At 47.5% G+C, this 18790-nt stretch overlaps 1 protein-coding gene across 12 annotated transcripts in view; it reads left to right on the plus strand.

Annotated features, from left to right (window-relative positions):
• The first annotated feature begins 3663 nt into the window (after positions 1-3663).
• The window catches only part of FHOD3 (formin homology 2 domain containing 3), a 420803-nt gene continuing 405676 nt past the window's right edge, over positions 3664-18790 (plus strand). For all 12 annotated transcript variants that reach the window (XM_053912979.1, XM_053912980.1, XM_053912982.1 and 9 more), the window contains exon 1: positions 3664-3969. In XM_053912979.1, the coding sequence (XP_053768954.1) occupies positions 3805-3969 (165 nt within the window). In that variant the 5' untranslated portion in view covers positions 3664-3804. The remainder of the gene's footprint in view (positions 3970-18790) is intronic.

Below are 18790 nucleotides of genomic sequence, written 5' to 3' on the forward strand. Positions count from 1 at the left end.
ATTGAGAAGGGGCAGCGGTCTGTAAATGAAGCTGAAATCCTCATGGAGCTCGATAGAAAGGCAGTGTTTTGTCTGAAACTCAGAGATCAAAGTACAGTGGCGTGCTTGCGTTATTTAGAAACGAGTGCCCCTAGGAAGTGTGGTGGGATGGGGTGGGGGTTGTAAAATAGGGGCTGATTTTTTTTTTGATATAACATTTTATTACTCTTGGCCTTTTAAACGAAGAGATAGTATTACATTACTAAAAAGGAATGATTTCAAAAATAGTTTGAGAAAAATAAACTTTGGTTATTGGGGAAAAATTATTGCTGAGAGCAGTTTCAAGGGAGTTTGTGAGGGCAAAAATCCATAAAAGAATCAAGAATAACCTATATGATTAAAAAAAAATTTAAAGGATTAATTTACACGCTAGTCACCATGTAAAGAGAGTTTTAAGACTTAAATTGAGTGAGGCAAATACCAATCCGGAAAGTCTTATAGTTTAGTAGGGTAGGCATATATAGGTAAGCATGTATTTGCAACGCAATGTGAAAAGCGCTATGTGAATAGGGATATGTCCAAAGTAAAGTGAGACATGGAGGAAAGGGAGGTGATCCTTGTTTGGGGTTTGGTTAGAGATGGCTCTCTAGAAGAGCTGACCCTGGAAGTGAGTGTCGAAGGATAAGTGGGTTTAGCGGGCCAAGCAGAGAGGGAAGAGCATTCCAGTCCGAGAAGCTCACCATGACAAATCTCAGCCTGTTTCGGAAAGGGTAATAAATCTGGGGTGGCTTGAAACAGGATGTGGAGCGGGGAATGACCAGGGATGAGCATGGAATGGTAGACTGGGGCAGGTCGGAGAGGGTCTTGTGAGTCGTGCTAAGGGGGTTGGCGGGTCAGGACTTTACCCTGAGGTTTGACACGTGAAATGTACATTTTAGGATGCTCTGCAGGGGAGAGCTCCAGTGGAAGATCAAATGCACGATGGGAGACTGGGGAAAGGAGACTCTTAGAAGACTAGCATAGGAAGTGAGGGCTAGACAGGAAGGAAGAGTTGAGAAATCTTTCAGAGGCTGATTCAGTGACAGGTCATAGTCACCAAATGCAAAATATAGGATTCACAGATGACTCTGATGTTCACTCAGCCATTAAACATTTATTGTGTGATTTTACTAGAAACTCTGCCAGGCACTGTGTGGGCTCAGGGTTAAATACAGGACGGTTCCTGCCCTAGAGGAGATTTCCATTTAACGGAAACACAGAGAATAAATGAACAAGTAACTATCCGCGATGCTCTATATTCAAGAGAAGAACAGAGAGACCAGATGGACTAGAGAAGAAGCTGTCAAAGAGGGAGAAGGTGAACCCAGAGTGGGCAAAACTGTGAAGCTGAGGGGAAGAGTTTGGGAAAGGAGTGGTCTATAGTGACAGACGCTGCCAAGAAAGTGGGTAGCAGGGAGGAGGTGTTCCCTGGATGGCACGGATGATCTCAGAACAGCAGGGACGGTTGCCTACCAGGTGTCGTGGGGTATGGAGCAAACAGGTGGTGAGGATGCTGAGAAATGAATACAGCTCTATTTTTACAAAGTGGTCAGGAAGTGAAGAAGAGGCAAGCCAATGAGAGGCAGGCTTCATTAAGATGTAGCTTTTAAGATGGAAAACACAAGTATTTATTCTCCTCAGGACCAGGTATATAACTTGTGGAATCCAGGGCACAATGAGAATGTGGAGCCTCTTGTTAAATTACTAAGAATTTTAAGACCGCAGCATCAGAGCATCAGACCAGCATGGGGCTCTTCAAAGTGCAGGGCCCTGTGGGACTGCACAGGTTGCCTGCCGCAACGCCAGCCCCGATTCTCAGGGAAGGAGCCCAGGGAGGATGAGCAGGGGGCTGGATCAGGGACAGAGCCTGGCTCCAGAGTGACTTGGAAGAGAAGGTCCAGATGGAGGGAGAGAATGAGAAAAAACAGGGCGGTGGTAATCTCCTGAGGTGGGGAAGATAGAAGATGGGCGGGGGAGGTGTGCTGGAAGGGGAGGACTTCATGCTGGAAAGATGATTTTCTTTATCGAATGTTCTGTAGAAGAGAAAAGTGACAGAAGTTCGTGGCAGCATGACGGCAGTGGAAGGCCACACTGAGCGGAGCTGAAGAGCCTGAGGGTTGGTGGATATGTCATTGCCAGTGGCCCCATTGCCAACAGGCACTTGGCAGATGGGGCAGGAGCAAGGGAGGCTGAGGCAGCCTTGTGGCCAGGAGTCGCTGGAGATGAAGCAGGATTCATGTTCGGACAGCGGTGAGAAGTGGGGTGTCCAGGAAGACTGGAGGGCTTGCTCAGTGGGGAGGGAGTTGGGGAAGAAAGTGGGAGAGTAGAGGGCCTGGGTCAAAGGAGTCGAATTCGTGGGCTTTGTTCTCTGGCCATGCGCTGCCCGCTGGTCTCGAGGGCTCACTCAGAGTTAAGTGGCAAACATAAGAAGAGCTAGAAGTTCTGCTGCAATGAGCAGCAGTGTTATGGATCATTGTTATTTTAAGGCCAGGCATAAGTGTGCACGTGTGACAAGGAGAGTCCATGGGGAGGAAGGTTAAAGGGGCCTGTGAAGGGGCTAAGTACGGGACAGGCTCCCTGGCCTCCTCCTTGAAACTAGAAGAAAGGAAGAAAGCCTTATTGTAGAGCCGTCTTGTGAAGAGGTAGATGTTAAGAGCGATTAGTATTATCCGTGTGACCTACATGAGGTATGAAGAACCGAGAACTTGGCCATAGTCTGGAATGGAGAAAACCGTTAATTTTTATTGGAAACGAGGGGGGTCGCCCGCGAGCAGCGTGGAGAGCGGTGCGAAGCAGAGGATTCTCGCGGCTCCGGCTCCGCCGAGGCGGGCAAGCTGCAAACCTTCCCTCCAAGTTACAGCGGGTCCCTAGCTCTCCGCCGCCCCGCAGCCTTTCGGTGACCTCGTGGAAGCGGCCCCCGTGGCCCGGCACGGTCCCTTTAGGGCTTTCGGAGACCTCACTGGATAAGAGGCCGTGGTGATGCAGAGGTCAACCAGCATACACCAGGCCTGGCGCCGGGGTCCTGGAGCGGAGTCTCGCGTCCCCTGGGCCTCTATCCTGGCGCCCCCTGGGGTAGTGTCTTTAGAAGACCTGCCTAGGTTCCCCGGCTCACCCCTCTCTCTCTTAGCTTCCCTCTCCCGCAGGAAAACCTCGCCAGGGCTCCAGGTGCTGACGCTACCCCGCTTGCTGCCGGGGCCGGTTCCCTCACCTCCTGGTGCCCAGTTGGGGTTTTTCGAATCCCGGCGGCAGCCCACTGACTTGATCTGGAAAGGGTTAAGCCCTCTCCCAGGGGTGTAAAGAGCCGGAGGGCAGCCACCTACCTCCGCCCCCTGCCCCGATTCGCGCAACTCGTAGCGGTGCAGCTCGGCCAGGGCTCCCCAGGCCGCGGGGCGCACGTGCAGCCGGCGGCCCAAGTGGCGTCCGCCGCCGAGGGGGGTGGTGCCCACCACCGCCCGCGGCCTTGGCGCAGGGCTGCGGATGCCGCGCGACCAGTTCTCCCCTTCCAGTTCTCAGCGGCGGGTCGGGTCAGTAGGGGCAGCCGGGCCTGCAGCTCGGGGGACGCGGGAGGGGAGGAGCCGGAGCAGGAGGGACCCGGGGCCCGCCGGCCCCGCCCCCGCCCCGCCCCCCCGCGGCCGGAGCCCGGGCTGCAGCCCCGAGTGCGGGAGCCTGGGAGCCCGCGAGCCAGCGAGCAGCGGCCGCCGCCTCCCCGGCCCACAGTGACCCCGGCGTCCCGGCCTGCGGCCCCGCTGATTCCGGGGCCCGCGTCCCCCGGAGCAGGGATGCATCATGGCCACGCTGGCTTGCCGGGTGCAGTTCTTGGACGACACAGACCCTTTCAACAGCACCAACTTCCCCGAGCCCAGCCGGCCGCCACTGTTCACGTTCCGCGAGGACCTCGCGCTCGGCACCCAGCTGGCCGGGGTCCACCGGCTGCTGCGGGCGCCGCACAAGGTACAGCCCGGCGGGGTGGGCTGGGTCCTCAGGACGCAGCCCCTGTCTCGGGGAGCGCCCGAGTTGGGGCGCCGCGGGCAGGCTGGGCAGGGCGCGGTCCCAGGCGACCAGCGCCCGAAGGCAGACCTCCCCTCTCCCCGTGGGGCAGAGTGGCCCCTTGGACCTGGCGGCGGGCGCGGGATCTCCCGGGCTACCGAGGAGGACGGCCCTGCTCTCCCGCCGGGAGCCCGGGGCGGGAGGGGCTGAGCAGGTGCCGCGCCGGCCGGAGGCGGGATGGAGAAGGTTCCGGACACCGCGCCGTTAGCTCGGACGGGTGGGCGGGGTGCGGCTCGGACACCCGCAGTCGGCCTCGGTACCCGGGTGGGTGCTTAGCCGGGCGCAGAAAGAACCCGGGCTCTGGGGGACTCGGGTCCTTCGGAGGAGAGCCCGAGCGACGCTGGCGACAAAACCTCTCAGGCCTCTGGGGCAGCAGCGGGCGGTAGCCCGACCCTGGCGACAAAGCACGCTTCCCGGGGGCACCTCCTCCTTCTCCCTCCCCGTCCCCCGGGGCGCCGCCTGGGACGCAGACCGTGCACGGCGGCAGCGCTGGGTGTAGCCCCGTTTTCTTCGGAGAAGCAGGTGGCCTTGGGAACCTTGGAGGAGCAGTCGCTGTGGGAGGAGGGGCGGGGGCGCGCAGGGGCGGCACGCGCACAAAGCCTGAGGCTCGCAGCCCCAAATCAGCGTCTCCTGGGAAGAATGGCTTCTCAGTCCACCCGATAGAGTTTTCTTGTTAACCCTTTGCAGGAGGACAGGCGTCTTGAAACTGTGTGTTGCAAAGAGCCGAGCATAGAAAGCTAACCTTTCAGTTAGTTAAGCAGATTGGCTGCAGCTTGAAGAATTACTTCCCCGGTACATTTTTTTTTTTTTTCTTAGAGTCCATATTGAAGGTTGGAGACAATTTATTCTTTGAGGATCCTGATAAATGTTTCAAACACTGATAAATATTTCAAACAGATAACCTGTGATACCAAAAATAACAAAATTGATTTTAAAAAATTCTTTAGATTTCTGTAGGGTGTTCACCTGCCTTGGAAGTGGAGGCCGGTTGTGTGTGGAAACCGGTGAACTTTGGCAGTGGTGTTTTCCCTCTGTTCGCAGTGTATCAGTGCTTCCCCTACTACGGAATTAGTAACCCGTTTTCAGGAATGGGGACTGGGGCAGTTCTAGCTCATTCTCTCCGTGTTGGGAGGGATGCAGTCACCGTTCCCCAGAACCCCTCTGGCCATAAACGCAGGATGGATTGGGAGACGGACAGAATGATGTATCGTGGAGTCAGCTTATCAGAGTCACTTTAGTAAACTATTTGGTTCTTCTCAGTCAGTGGGTTAAACTAAAAGTTTGGAGAGGCTTCTTCAGCATGATACACATTCATTACGGCCTCTGATTGCTGTGAGCTTTTGCTGAAACCACAGAAGACATAATTGTGGTCCTATGACCTTGAAGTGGTTTCCTTGGATTTCAAACCCTATATGCATGGTTGACCTTTCAAGCTGGAAGCTGAAATACCTTTTCATGATTCCATGGAATAGCCCCATAATCTTGACTCAGTGTTCCTGGCCTGGTGGGAGGAAACCCCCATGCTTCAGCATTCCCTGCCCCTCTGGCCTCACCACCCCCTTAGAGCCCACAGCACAGCAGTTGCACTAGCTCACACAGAACTTTCTGTGGTGTCCCTTGTGGGGGAAAAAAAAACCCCAGAAGACATCCTACAGAGACCCTTGACCCCTTGTCCTGGGGGCCAGCCAGCCTTAGTCTCAGAGTCTTTTGCCCAAACACCCTGCAGTGTATTCGGATGTTTGCCATTGTTTTTCGCATGTAGAGCTGAGTGAGTGGCCGATTCTGTTAGCCAGGGTTCTGCAAAGCAGAATTCAGGGCACTTATATGCCTAGGTACACTTTCATCTTTTAAAATCACGGTTAATTTCCAACAGGGAGTCTTAAAGTGGGATGACCCACCAGTGATGGCAAGAGCTGGGGCATTCTGAGCGCTGGCTTGTTGGTGCATCCTCTGTGGGGGATGTCAACGCATGATTGCATTTAATACCATACACCTCTGGGAAGTGGAGCCTTTCATATCCCCATTTTACAGATGAGGAAACTAAAGCAGAGAGTATTAATTAACCTAGTTTCTCTGATAGGAGTGGGGCACTGAGATTCAGGCCTGTGTGACTTGAGACCCCTTTGCTGTTCTGCTCCCTGGACCCTCTGTGTGGCTGTGGACAGAAGCCACACCATCAGAGGCTTCTGTTCCATTAACTTGGGGAATTTACCTACTCACCTTCCTGTGCTAGGTATTGTACTTTTTGGCCCAGAGTAAATGAATGTTACAAGCATGACTAAGAGCCTTGAGGTAGGTAGAATTCCTGGCCTGGTATAGTTCACAGTCAGAGGCGGAAGTAGACAGTTACTGAGCAGGCTGTGAATGAGCTAGTGGTGAGTGAGTGGGCAAGCTGACCCTTGCCATGGATAAAGCTTTCCCGGCCACTGGAAAAGCTTCTGCCACGTCCCATTGAGCCCAGCCTGACAGAGGAGAAATTCCTGGGTGGGTAGGGGGCATTCTGTGTGGTGGAAAAAGGGGAGAAGCATGACTGTGGAACATGTAGGCACACTCAGTATTCCCAGCCGCCCTGCACATTCCAATCCCTGGGGAGAAAACTGTCCCGCGAAGTAACTTGCACATACAGAAAAGTGCACAAGGCGTAAGTGAGCAGCTGGATGAAATTTCACTAACTGGACACACCTGTGTAACCAGCCCTTGGAAGGCCCCAGCAGAGGGTCCTAATTTGTCACGTCCCCTAGGGATTCTCCTGTGCTGGGAGCCTTTGAACTGGATAGGCTCTCAGGTCCTTCCCAGCCAAAACTTGAATCTATGCATCTTTTCGTAACAGGAGGACATGTTTATTTAGCTCATGTCTGCTCACTCCATTAGAAGTGAGTGAGTTGTTCCTTTAACCAAACCACTGTCTCAGATAAAACAGTATATTGCACTTAGGCTGTGTCTTTTCTTTTTTCAACCTGGTAGATTGGAAACCACCCTGCAACCCCCCACAGCTTTTTATAGTAGTCCCAGGGAAGACGATTCAATGAATGATTAGTTTGATAAAAAGGTCAAAACAGGTCCTGTGTTCTCACTGGGGAGATGCTCATTTGGGTGGTTATATGTTTTGACTGGACCAGGTGTGTGGCCTTTTGTTTTTGAATGCTGGATAAACAGGTGTCTATTTCTAGTGTAGTGTTTTAAAAGAGAAAAATTGTAATTATAGGACTTCTAGTGTAGAAAAAACTATGCAATAGAATTAATAGACTCATAGACCTTTCAAAGCTTAAATGATTTGTTTGTATTGATTGATGCTGAAGGTTAAGGCCGTAAGGCTTCATGTTTCTTTTTGATAGAGAACACTAACTTTTATGAAGAAAATGAGTAACTTATGTGTCAAAATGGCAAGGATGACTCAGTAATTGATTCAGGAAATGTTTGGGTGCCTGCTGTGGTCTAGAAAGGGGAGTAATAGTAGCTGTTGTGTCCTAGACACCCACCATCTCTCCAAGCTCACGACCTCCCCATGGGTCAGGGACTGGTACTGTTATGTCTCACTGCAGAAGAGACCCAGAGCAGGAGGAAGTCAGCTGATCCTGTAAGTGGGAAGTTCCAGAACTGGAATTTGACTCCAGGTCTGAGCTCTTAATGACTCCACTTGTGCTGTGAATGTCCTGCTTCCAGACAGCCTGTCCATGGTCCGGTCCGGAGTTCCGTCTGATTGGATTAGCTTTGACTGTATGTGTGTGTTTCCCTCTCACTACCTTTGTCTTTGTGGCTACCTTGCTGCCTCGGCTGTGCCACCGGTAAAAGAGAGCCTTGGGGATCCAGTTCTGGGCTGGGCCTTACCGAGGCTCTTAATAGAAATGCTCTCAGGCCTCCCGCTTCTCCCGCTGAACCAGAAAGTGCATTTTTCCCAAGATGCCTTGGTGATTCCTGTGCACACTGCAGTCTGAGCTGTGTGGATTAAAGGCCATTTAGGTCGGGTCTCAGTATGTGGGGGTTATCACTGTGTCTCCCCTGTTCTCAGATAACTTCCTTGAGGGTGAAGGCTGGCTGTGCAGTTCTCCGCGGCTCTCCTGCAATCTGAGCAGTGCTAAGGTGGAGTGTGAGCCAAGTTGATTGACTGCTGTTAGTTTTAGAACACAAATCCACTGGTGTTATTGCTCTAATGAATTTCCACCTTAATCCTCTTAAGTGACACATCTGTTTGCTACATTACATTAAGATTTTTAAAAGATGAGATCATTAGTAAAGTTGGCAAATGTGGTATGTCACATAGCATCTTAGGACAAAACGGTGGAAGAATGTTGTATGAACTGCCGAGAGCTTCTCTGTGCAAGCCGAGATGAATCTGACCTACCGTAATTAGCTCGGTTGGTTGGATCTGTGCTATTGAGATCAGGATCATGGGGTTGAACCCTTTATGGGTCAGTTGGCTTTGCTTCACGCACGGCCACCGTCCGCATGAGTAACCCAGCCAGACGTCCAGCAGGTGCTGTCACGGCTTCCAGAAAGGACTTGGGTTGGAATGGACTGGTGGAAATCTTTGGGGGCACAGGGATGACATATAATGAGTTTGTGCTTGTTTCTGTACTGTAGGCCTCCATGCATAACTTAATTTATTCTCACAATTAGCAGACAGACAATGGTACCCCAGTCCACAGAGGAGCAAACTGAGACACAGGGAGGTTCGCAGGTTTTTTGAGTGAGGCCGCACGGCTTTCCAGTGAAGAAGCTGGGATTTAAAGTCAAGTCTTTTTTTACTCCAAAGCCTGTAGCCAACTGTGCCCCATTATTAGAAAACCAGCAGAGCACGAGTTCTCTGTGCAGGCGGAGGTGTGTGGAGGGGGCGGGGACTGACTGCATTGCCTTTGCTTGTGGCTGCCCATCACAGGGCTGGGGCTTAAATGGTTGTGCTTTGGTAAGTCTTGCCAGTGTTGGAGCTCTACAAGTCTGTGCCTTTTGTCCTCAGAGTCCAACCTGTGTCCTTCTGGAAAACAACAGGACTGCCTTCGCCCTCCCCCCTGCAGACTCTGAAATGTTAGTTCTTAATGGTAGCAGATTTAAAACTTATTAACATGCTAAGGCCAACACAGGAATACCCCTCCCCCAGCCTCCTCTGTCCTCCATGGTCCATTTGTCTTGAAAGATGAAACTTTGGGACACTTGGGAACTTTTCTGTCCTCAGAGGGAAGACGGCCACCACTCTTGGCAACCTCATCTCCAGACGATGCCTCTGTTGGCTATGGCTGGCTCAGGAATGTCCCTGATTTGAATCTGGCTTTCTGAATTGAATGTAAAGTATAAAAAATTATAAATTTGGCTTTCTAATCGGCATAGCTGGTTCCACTTTTGTGGGATATTTTCAGAGTCTTTGGTTTGTCAGCATCTGCTCCTTTACAGAGACAATCAGACTGTGTCTTGTTTCATTTTATTTTATTTTTTAAGCTATTTTATTGGGAAGTGTTTCTGTTCCTTGTTCTGAACTACGGAAGAAAGAATGAGCGAAATTAAGTTACAATGAATGTTAAACCTCACCACAGAGATATAATCAGCAAAATCCAGATTGTGGGAAATTATAGTTTTTTTAACAAATAAATTGCAAAGACAAGAGAAATGGAAGGAAACCTTAGATTAAAAGAGATTTAAGAGATCTGTCAACCAATAGCAATGCGCAGTTCTAATTGGTTACTGATTCAAACAAACACGTTGTAAATAAACATTTGAGATCACTGGGGAAGCTTGAATAGTGACTGTTTGCTATTAAAATTATTAAAGTTAAATTGATAAAAATAAAATAGAGATATTTGATAATACAATTATTAAAGGGTGATAATAGTATTGTGATATTTACAGAAAAGTTTGTGTCTCTCAGAGATCATATTGACATATTTGCACATTAAATTATGTGATGTCTGGAATTTGCTCAAAATAATCCTGGATGAGGGGCAAGTGAATGGGTGGGTGTCGACCTTTTTTTTAAATAAAAGAGCTTAAAAATTAGATTACGTGTTCCAATGCTCCCTTTGGGATTGGAGTCCTTTCATGAAGTGTCACCGTGTGTGAAGCGAGTTTGCTATGGATGAGATGGCCAGTCGTCAGCCACCGTTTTGTTGTGCCCCTGCTGACAGTGTTTCTTCCCACCTGACAGTTATGTTCTCCTCAGGGCCTTTGACAAACAAGCGTAGGACATCAGTCTTTCAGAGTTCAGGGTGTCTGTCTAGGCTCAGTCAGTTCTGATGATAAAGCCAGCAATCATCGGTTGCATAAACTGTTAGCCTGGTTAAAAAAGGGTGAAGTGGGGTGTTACACATGGAGCTTCAGTGGATGCACCTAAATTTTATCACTGAACTGAGATGTTGCAGTCCTAGAGAAAAATTCATAGCATTACAGGCGACCTCAAGAAACAAGAAAAATCTCAAATAAACAATCTAACTTTACACTTAAGAAACTAGAAGAAGAACAACAAACAGAGCCAAAAATGAGTAGAAGAAAGGAAATAGTAAAGATCAGAACAGAAATAAACAAAATTGAGTAAAAATATACAAAAGATCAATGAAACCAGTAGCTGGTTCTTTGAAAAGATAAACAAGATTGACAAAGCTTTAACCAGACTCATCAAAAAAACCAGAGGGAGGACCCAAATAAATAAAAGCAGAAATGCAAAAGGACAGGTAACAACTGACATCAGAGAAATACAAAAGACAGTAAGAAAATATTACAAACAAGTATATACCAACCAACTGGGCAATCTAAATGAATGGGTAAATTACTAGAAATATATAAACTTCCAAAACTGAATCAGGAAGAATCAGAAAATCTGAATAGACAGATTACAACTAATAAAATTGAAGCAGTAATCAAAAGACTCTCAACAAACAAAAATCCTGGACCAGATGACTTCACAGGTGAATTTTACCAAACATTCAAAGAAGAACAGACACTTACCCTTCCAAAGTATTTCAAAATATTCAAGAGGAGGCCAGCATTACCCTAATTCCAAAACCAAGTAATGACGCTAGAAAGAAAGAAAATCATAAGCCATATCCTTGATGAACACAGGTGATAAAATCCTCAACAAAATATTAACGAACCAGATCCAGAAATACATTAAAAGATTATACCGCATGATAAAGTGAGATTTATTCCAGGGATGCAAGGTTGGTATAGAATCTGTAAATCAGTAAGTTAGAAACACTACATAAACAAATGAAAGATTAAAATCACATAATCATATCAATGGGTGCAGAAAGCACTTGATAAAATTCACCATTTATGATAAAAACTCAGCAAAGTGGGAATAGGAAAAACATACTTCGTTGTAATAAAGGTCACATATGACAAACCCATAGCTGACATCATCCTCTATGGACAAAAACTAAAAGTGTTTCCCTTAAGATGGGAAATAAGGCAGGGATGTCTGCTTTCACCACTTTTATTTAACACAGTACTAGAAGTCCTAGCCATAGCAATCAGACAAGAAGAAGAAATAAAGGGCATGCAAATTGGAAAGGAAGAAGTAAAATTGTCATTTTTTGAAGATGACATGATACTCTATATAGAGAACCCTAAAGATTCCACAAAAACTCACTAGAAGTGGTAAATAACTTCAGTAAATTAGCAGGATACAAAATAAATATCCAGAAAGCAGTTGCATTTTTATGTACCAATAAGGAGCTATCAGAATGGGAAACTGAGAAAACATTTCTATTGAAACTGCATCAATAAAGATAAAATACCTAAGAATAAGTTTAACCAAGGATGTAAAAGACCTGTACTCAGAAAATTATAAGACACTGAAGAAAGAAATCGAAGGAGATACAAATAAGTGGGAGCATATTTTGTGTTCATGGATAAGATTTAACAAGTAAAATATTCACACCACCTAAAGCAATCTGTAGATTCTACACATTTCTTATCAAGATGTCAATGGTGTACTTCACAGAATTAGAACAAATATTCCAAAAATTTATATGGAACTGTCAAAAAACCCAAATAACCACAGCAATCTTGAGAAAGAAGAACCAAGTTGGAGGAATCACGCTACCTAATATCAAACTATACTACAAGTCCATAGTAATAAAAACAGCATGGTACTGGCACAAAAACAGACATATCCATCAATGGAACAGAATAGAGAGCCCAGAAATAAACCCATGCCTTTATGGTCAATTACTATTTGGCAAAGGAGGCAAAAACATACAATGGGGTAAAGACAGTCTACTCAGTAAATGGTGTTGGGAATATTGGACAGATATGTGCCCCCTATGCCCCCCCCCAAAAAAACCCAAAACCCTAGACCACCTTTTTACGCCATACACAAGAATAAACTCAAAATGGATTAAAGACTTAAGTATAAGACTTGGAACAATAAAAATCCGAGAAGACAACATAGGCAGTAAAATCTTAGACATTACTCCTAGCAATATATTTTCTGATAAATCTCTTTGGGCAAAGGAAGCAAAGGAAAAAATGAACAAATGTGATTACATCAAATTAAAAAGGTTTTGCACAGCAAAGCAAATTACCAACAAAATTAAAAGACAACCCACTAAATGGGAGAACATTCACGAATGATACATCTCAGAAGATGTTAATATCCAAAATTTATAAAGAACTTATATAACTCAACACCAAAAAACCCCAAGCAATCCAATTGAAAGTAGGCAAAGGACATGAATAGACACTTCTCCAAAGAGGACATATAGATGGCCAGTAGACGTATGAAAAGATGCTCAATGTCACTAATTGTTAGAGAGATGCAAATTAAAACCACAATGAGATATCACCTCACATCTGTCAGAATGTCAATAAACAAACAAGTGTTGGTGAGGTTGTGGAGAAAAGGGAATCCTAGTACACTGTTGGTGGGAATGCAGACTGTGCAGCCACTGTGGGAAATAGTATGGAGTTTCCTCAAAAAATTAAAAATGGAACTGCCTTATGACCCAGTCATTCCATTTCTGGGAATATATCTGAAGAAATCTGAAACATTGATTCAAAAGAATATACCATATTTTTTGGACTATAAGACACACCTAGGTTTTAGAGGAGGAAAATAGGGAAAAAAAACCCCACTCCACTGCCTCACCCCCCACCCCCCAGCAAGCCAGGTAAGCTACATTTGGACTATAAGACGCGCCCGCATATTCCTCCCAAATTTGGGCGGGGGAGTGCGTCTTATAGTCCAAAGAATACGGTATGCTGCTCTGTGTTCATAGCAGTGCTATTTACAATAGCCAAGATTTGGAAGCAGCACAAGTGCCCATGAGTATATGAGTGAATAAAAAACTTGCACTATGCATGCATAATGGAATACTTCTTAGCTATAAAAGGAAGGAAATCTAACTTTTTGCAACAATATGGATGGACCTGGAGAATATTGTGCTAAGTGAAATAAGCCAGTCAGAGAAAGACAAACACCATATGATTTCATATATATGTAGAATCTAATGAACAAAATAAACTACTAAAATAGAAACAGACACATAGATGCAGAGAACATACTGACAGGTGTCAGAGAGTGGTGGGTTTGGGGGCTCGGTGAAAACGGTGACGGGATTAAGCAAAACAAAACAGCTCATAGACACACAGACAACAGTGTGGTGATTACCAGAGGGAAAAGAGGGGTGGAGTAGAAATGCCTAAAGGGGGGATAAATGGTGACAGAAGGTGACTTGACTTTGGGTGATGAGCACACAATACAATATACAGATGATGTATTATAGAATTGTACACCTGAAACCTATATGACTGTATTAACCAATGTCACACCAATACATTTAATGAAAATAGTAAATTGATTGTAATACTCAGCACTCTTACTATAATAGGGAGCTTTTGATTCCTATATACAGATTAACTCACTTGTGATTAGGGTGAAGATAGTTCATTAAAAAAATTAAGTTACCATGTATCAGCCAAATCGTCTATATACCCAGAATTTTATCTTTAGAGTCACATAGTGACAAATGGAATCTACATTGTGTCTATTTACAACTGGCAAACATACCTCCTCTTCACCATTTAGATTTGTAGCCTAGAAATTAAAATGCTGGATGCCTGCAAGGGAAAATGTTTGGAGCTTCCTGTTAGGGGAAAAAAAAATCTCAAAGTTGTTGAACATGTTGAAAAAAAGAGAAAATTTAAACATCTTGCAGTTCAGTATAGAACAATGCTGATGGGTTTGGCAAAAAGGACACAGAAAAATTGGTATGTTGATCATCTCATCAAACATTTTGAGCCTTCTGGGAAGGAAGAAAACCTGGGAGAGGTTTCTGGTATTGCTTAGGCGACTTGGAATCTTCCTGCACTGGTGCTGTGGCAGGGAATGAAGTGTTAGGGTGTTAACGTGAGGTCACAGGACAAGCCAAAAATTATTTCGAAGTTCTCAGAAGAGAAGGAAAATGATGCGTCTTCTGATGGGCTCGTCTGATCCCAAGAGTGGCTCGGGGTTCACAGCAAACGAGTTGGTGGGCAGATGCTGCTGCGTGGCAAGATGCTGATGTGCTCACAGCAGGTCGGAGGCTGCACAGTGGACACTTGGGGAAGAGAATGAGGAGGAGGGTCCTTCTGGCTAAACCAGGGTCACACGCAGGGCTGCTGCCCTTCACTGAGCCAGAGTCGCAAAGGGTGCTGAGCCAATCACTGGGCTGCCCAGTTTGGCCATAGTTTTGACTAAAGAAATTTATACCAATTATATTTCATACCACTTTAGCACAAGTTTTATCTGCTATTCGAGCTCACCTTTTCTAACCCTGCTCTGATAATTATTACCGTATATTGCCGTGTATAATGCACATCCACGTTTTTAGCCCAACTTTCAGGAAAAAAAAAATCTTTTGTTTTAATTTTTTAATTCAGTTTTTATTTATTTATATTTAGAAACAAAAGTGATCATCATATTCCAGGGTATTATTTTGCATATGGATACTGTTATTGCTTTCTAGAGTTACACTTTTAATGCATAAGTATATATAAAAGAATTAAAAACATTTATATAGATATGGAATTAGTACTACCCATGTATATTGCATATCCTTATTTTTCCCCCCAAAATGTGGGCAAAAAAGTGCGTATTATACATGCCAAAATATGGTAACTTAGAGTCAATGGTACCATCATTTACAACTCATGAAAACCCAAGTGTGTCGGGGTATTGGGGTTGAGACAACGGCTTTAAAACATGCCCCCCATAGTTTTATAAGATGAAAGCACAATTTAATATTGCTAAGCATGCTACACCCTGCAAGCCTAGCTCTCAACCCTTGTAAACAATCGTGTGGAGACTTCTGTCTGGTCCTCTGATTTTATCACACAGGCTGCATTCAGCTTGAGGGAAAGCAGCCGACTGAGGACCAGAGGTCGGGCAATATCCAAGTTGCAGGGAGTGCGGAAGCTGGGAGCACAGTCTTCCATTCCGCCCTGACCCACATCGTGTCTGCAGCCTCTGCGGGGTGTTTCGGGGCCCTCTGCTCCATTATCTAGCAATGTGTTCTTGTGCTAACACCCCACTGCCCTACTGACTGTAGTTTACAGTAAATCTTGATGTCCGTTGGGGTGGATGTGCCCTCTTTGCCTTGGAGCATAGCCTTTAATAGCAAACAAGAAAAAGGCAAGAGAGGACCAGAGAGGGTCCACTCAGGGGATTGAGGCACAGCTCGGGAAACAGGCCTGTGTATTTGACTGTAAGGAGGAGAGGGAGAGTCAGATCATGTTGCTGCCCGGCTCCAAACTTCTCTCAGCCCCCCTGAGATTCCAGGTCAACCCCAGAGCCCTGGAGTGGAGTGGTTGGCCCACTGCTCTGTGAGGGCAGGGTGGGTGGGTGGGTTGGTTGCTTTTATGGTCTGTTTAGTTTATGGATATAGCTTTTAGAGCCTAGAACAGCAACTGCACATAGTGTGTGTACAGTAAACAGTATTTGAATAAGTGAATTATCGTAAAGGTTAGAGTTGGAGGTAAGGACATGTGGATTCTTCTTACAAGCTGCTTCTGCACAGAAGGCCCTTTTGTAAAATCTCTGGTCAAGGATATTGTAGCTGCTGCTTCATGTGTGACAGTGAGTGGTTACCCCCTTTCTTCAAGAGTGGCCTTTTCCATTTTTAAACTTTGTTCAGACTTATGTGGTATACCCTCTCCCATGGCACTCTGGTTCTTATTGCAGCCCAGGCCACCATCACCCAGCCAGGTGTGAATCCCCAGTAGCAGGAAGTGCATTTAACTCACCTTTTGGTTCTGCCTTCCTAGGACCTGATACATAATAAGCCCTAATAAATGATTTGTGAATGTTTGCAAGAATGTTAAGTGCAATAGATATCTATATGCATGATGCTTGCAGATGCCTAACCTTCAAAAGCTGCTATCCTAGGACCTTTGTCATATCCCTAATCTGCAGATGTGACCTGGATGTTATAATTTCCCCACAAACTGCAAATGAGTGAGGCAGAACCAGCTCTTCAATATATCAAAATCTTGTTCTGGCCTCTTCTGCATAGGTCCACGCTAGGTCCTCGGACAGGAAGCCTCAGTTTGATAAGAGAAGGTCCACTATCCCGTCAGTCCTATTTCCTGTGGGTTTGGAGGGGCGTGCAAATGCCCCGGGGCCCTTCTGGGTGCAGGTAGTGAGGTCTCCTCCATGGGCCAGACCTGAGGCCTGCAGCATGAGATGGGGAAGCACCACCTGGTGCACCAGCTGTCCCCACTGGCCTTGTTGTTCCTGAGCCTTACGCTCTGACTTGGTTACTGTTCTTGCTCATGCTAAGCCATGGGGAGGGGGAGGACAGCTGTTAGCTCGTGTGAGAGGCAGGATCCCTGGGGCCGGGGAGGCAGCGGCATCTGTTATTAGTGGGAAATTCCAAGAGAAGGTGGGTCTGGGAGACTGGAGCGGTGCCTGCAGAGTCCACGTGCCCTTCTTCCTTCACTGGGAGATTCAGCTCTTTGCCAACCTCAGTGGCTGAGGGTGGATTTTATTTCAGGCGATGGCACTCACCTGAGCGGGATGTATTACCCCTGCACCATGCAGATCCAGCTTCAGGCTGTGGGAGTGCTCTGGCTGGCTCCTGGTGACAGCTTCCGTGAGTCACCAGCTCTCTGGCTTCTGCAGGGCCTGGCAGTACCCTAGTGGTGAGGGTCTGAGTGGCCAGTCCCCAGAGGTGGGAGAGGTTATCTTCCTGGGGGTCCTCCATTCAAGTTTCAACAGCCCCATATGTCTGGGGGCAGGGAAAGGAGAGCTGTTGGGTACCCTCTCTAGAACAATAGTCAAGGATATGAGTGGTTTTTTGTTCCCAGAGCAGGGTGCATTTTTGTGGACAGTGATTCATCACAGAGCACGCCAGTAACAGAACCACGGCATGTCTGTGCAGTTTACGAGGACTGGGACATAGGTTCCCTGGCTGGTCCTCACACAACCCTGCGAGGGGGTGAGGTGGGGCATTTGGGTCCCATATCCAAGATGAGAAAACTGAAGCGGGCTGGTTGCATGACTGCCGAGCAGCAACCGCCCCGCAAAGGATGGCAGGGTGAGAACTCAGGCCCACTGAGTCCTCTGACCTCCAGGCCCCAGCTCCCTGCACTGAGGCTCCCTGCTTCAGACCGTCAGAGATAAGCACAGGGGCATTTACTGACACCCGGAGAAGTTTGTGGAGTGAACACAATCAGGGAAAACTTCAGCTGAGTTTGTGGACATCATATGTAAGCACGTGGTGGTGATTTTTATGAGGCTGGGCAACAGAGCCACAGATCCCAGGACATGAGAACTATCATGTATGATTCGTTGGGGAAAGAAGTCACAACGTAAGAGTGAAGCAACAATGGAAGGCACACGTGACTCCTGACTAAGTGTGATGTGGGCAGACCGGGCTACAGAAATGTCAGGACTGGGAAAAATCCGAGTGGACTGCAGGGAGCGAGCGGGTGGGTCTGGGCCGTGAAGGGCCTTCCAGGCAGGTGAGACGGAACCCGGGAGTCAGGACCAGGCCCGGGGTGGCTCAGGGCAGGCGAGAAGAGCCCTGCTGAAGGTGGTGACTCCCAGCTGCAGGCCGCGGGCCGGGCTGGGGCGCCTGGCTGTCGTCGGTGCGCACTAACCGGTTCGGCAGTTACTTTCCTTCCTGTAGTGGACACACAAGGGAAAAGGAAGGGGAGAGGAGAGAAGAACAGGACTATGGGAAGAAAATAATCACCAAGAAGAGATGAGGAAAAGAGAAATGGGGACAAGAAGAAAAGAGAGACGTACACAGGCAGTCCCTGAAGAGTCTTCTCTGAAGAGTGTGTGAAGAGGGGGGGCGTCAGGGACCAGCTGCAGGTGGGCCGGGCTGTGCGGAGAGCAGGGTCTCCTGCTGACCGGGGCCTGGTCGCTGCTGGCTCCTGGTGAGCTGAGGTGTCAGCTAATGAGGGCTTAAGATGTGACTGTTTTCAGGGACTCTCCCTCCTTCCTCTCCTTTGCAATGTTTATGGGGTGTCTGCTCAGTGTCACACTCTGTTAGGCCCAGCACAGCCACCACGATAAAAGAAACCAAGGGTCCGTGGAATGGTGGTGGGCTGCAGCTCGGGCCCAGCCTGTGAGCTCCACATTCCCTCTTCTACAACCTTTGAACAATAGCATCTCCCTGGTGGGGCTGCTGTGGACAAAAATGAAAAAGAATCCCACCGTTATACGTCACAGAGACCTGCCCCTCGGCTCATGTGGACTCCAGCCCCAGCTGGGGGTGGGCACCTGTCGGTCGTGCTCCTGTTTGCCCGCACCTCC

Source organism: Desmodus rotundus, chromosome 10 (genome assembly GCF_022682495.2).
Source record: "Desmodus rotundus isolate HL8 chromosome 10, HLdesRot8A.1, whole genome shotgun sequence".
Lineage (NCBI taxonomy): Eukaryota > Metazoa > Chordata > Mammalia > Chiroptera > Phyllostomidae > Desmodus > Desmodus rotundus.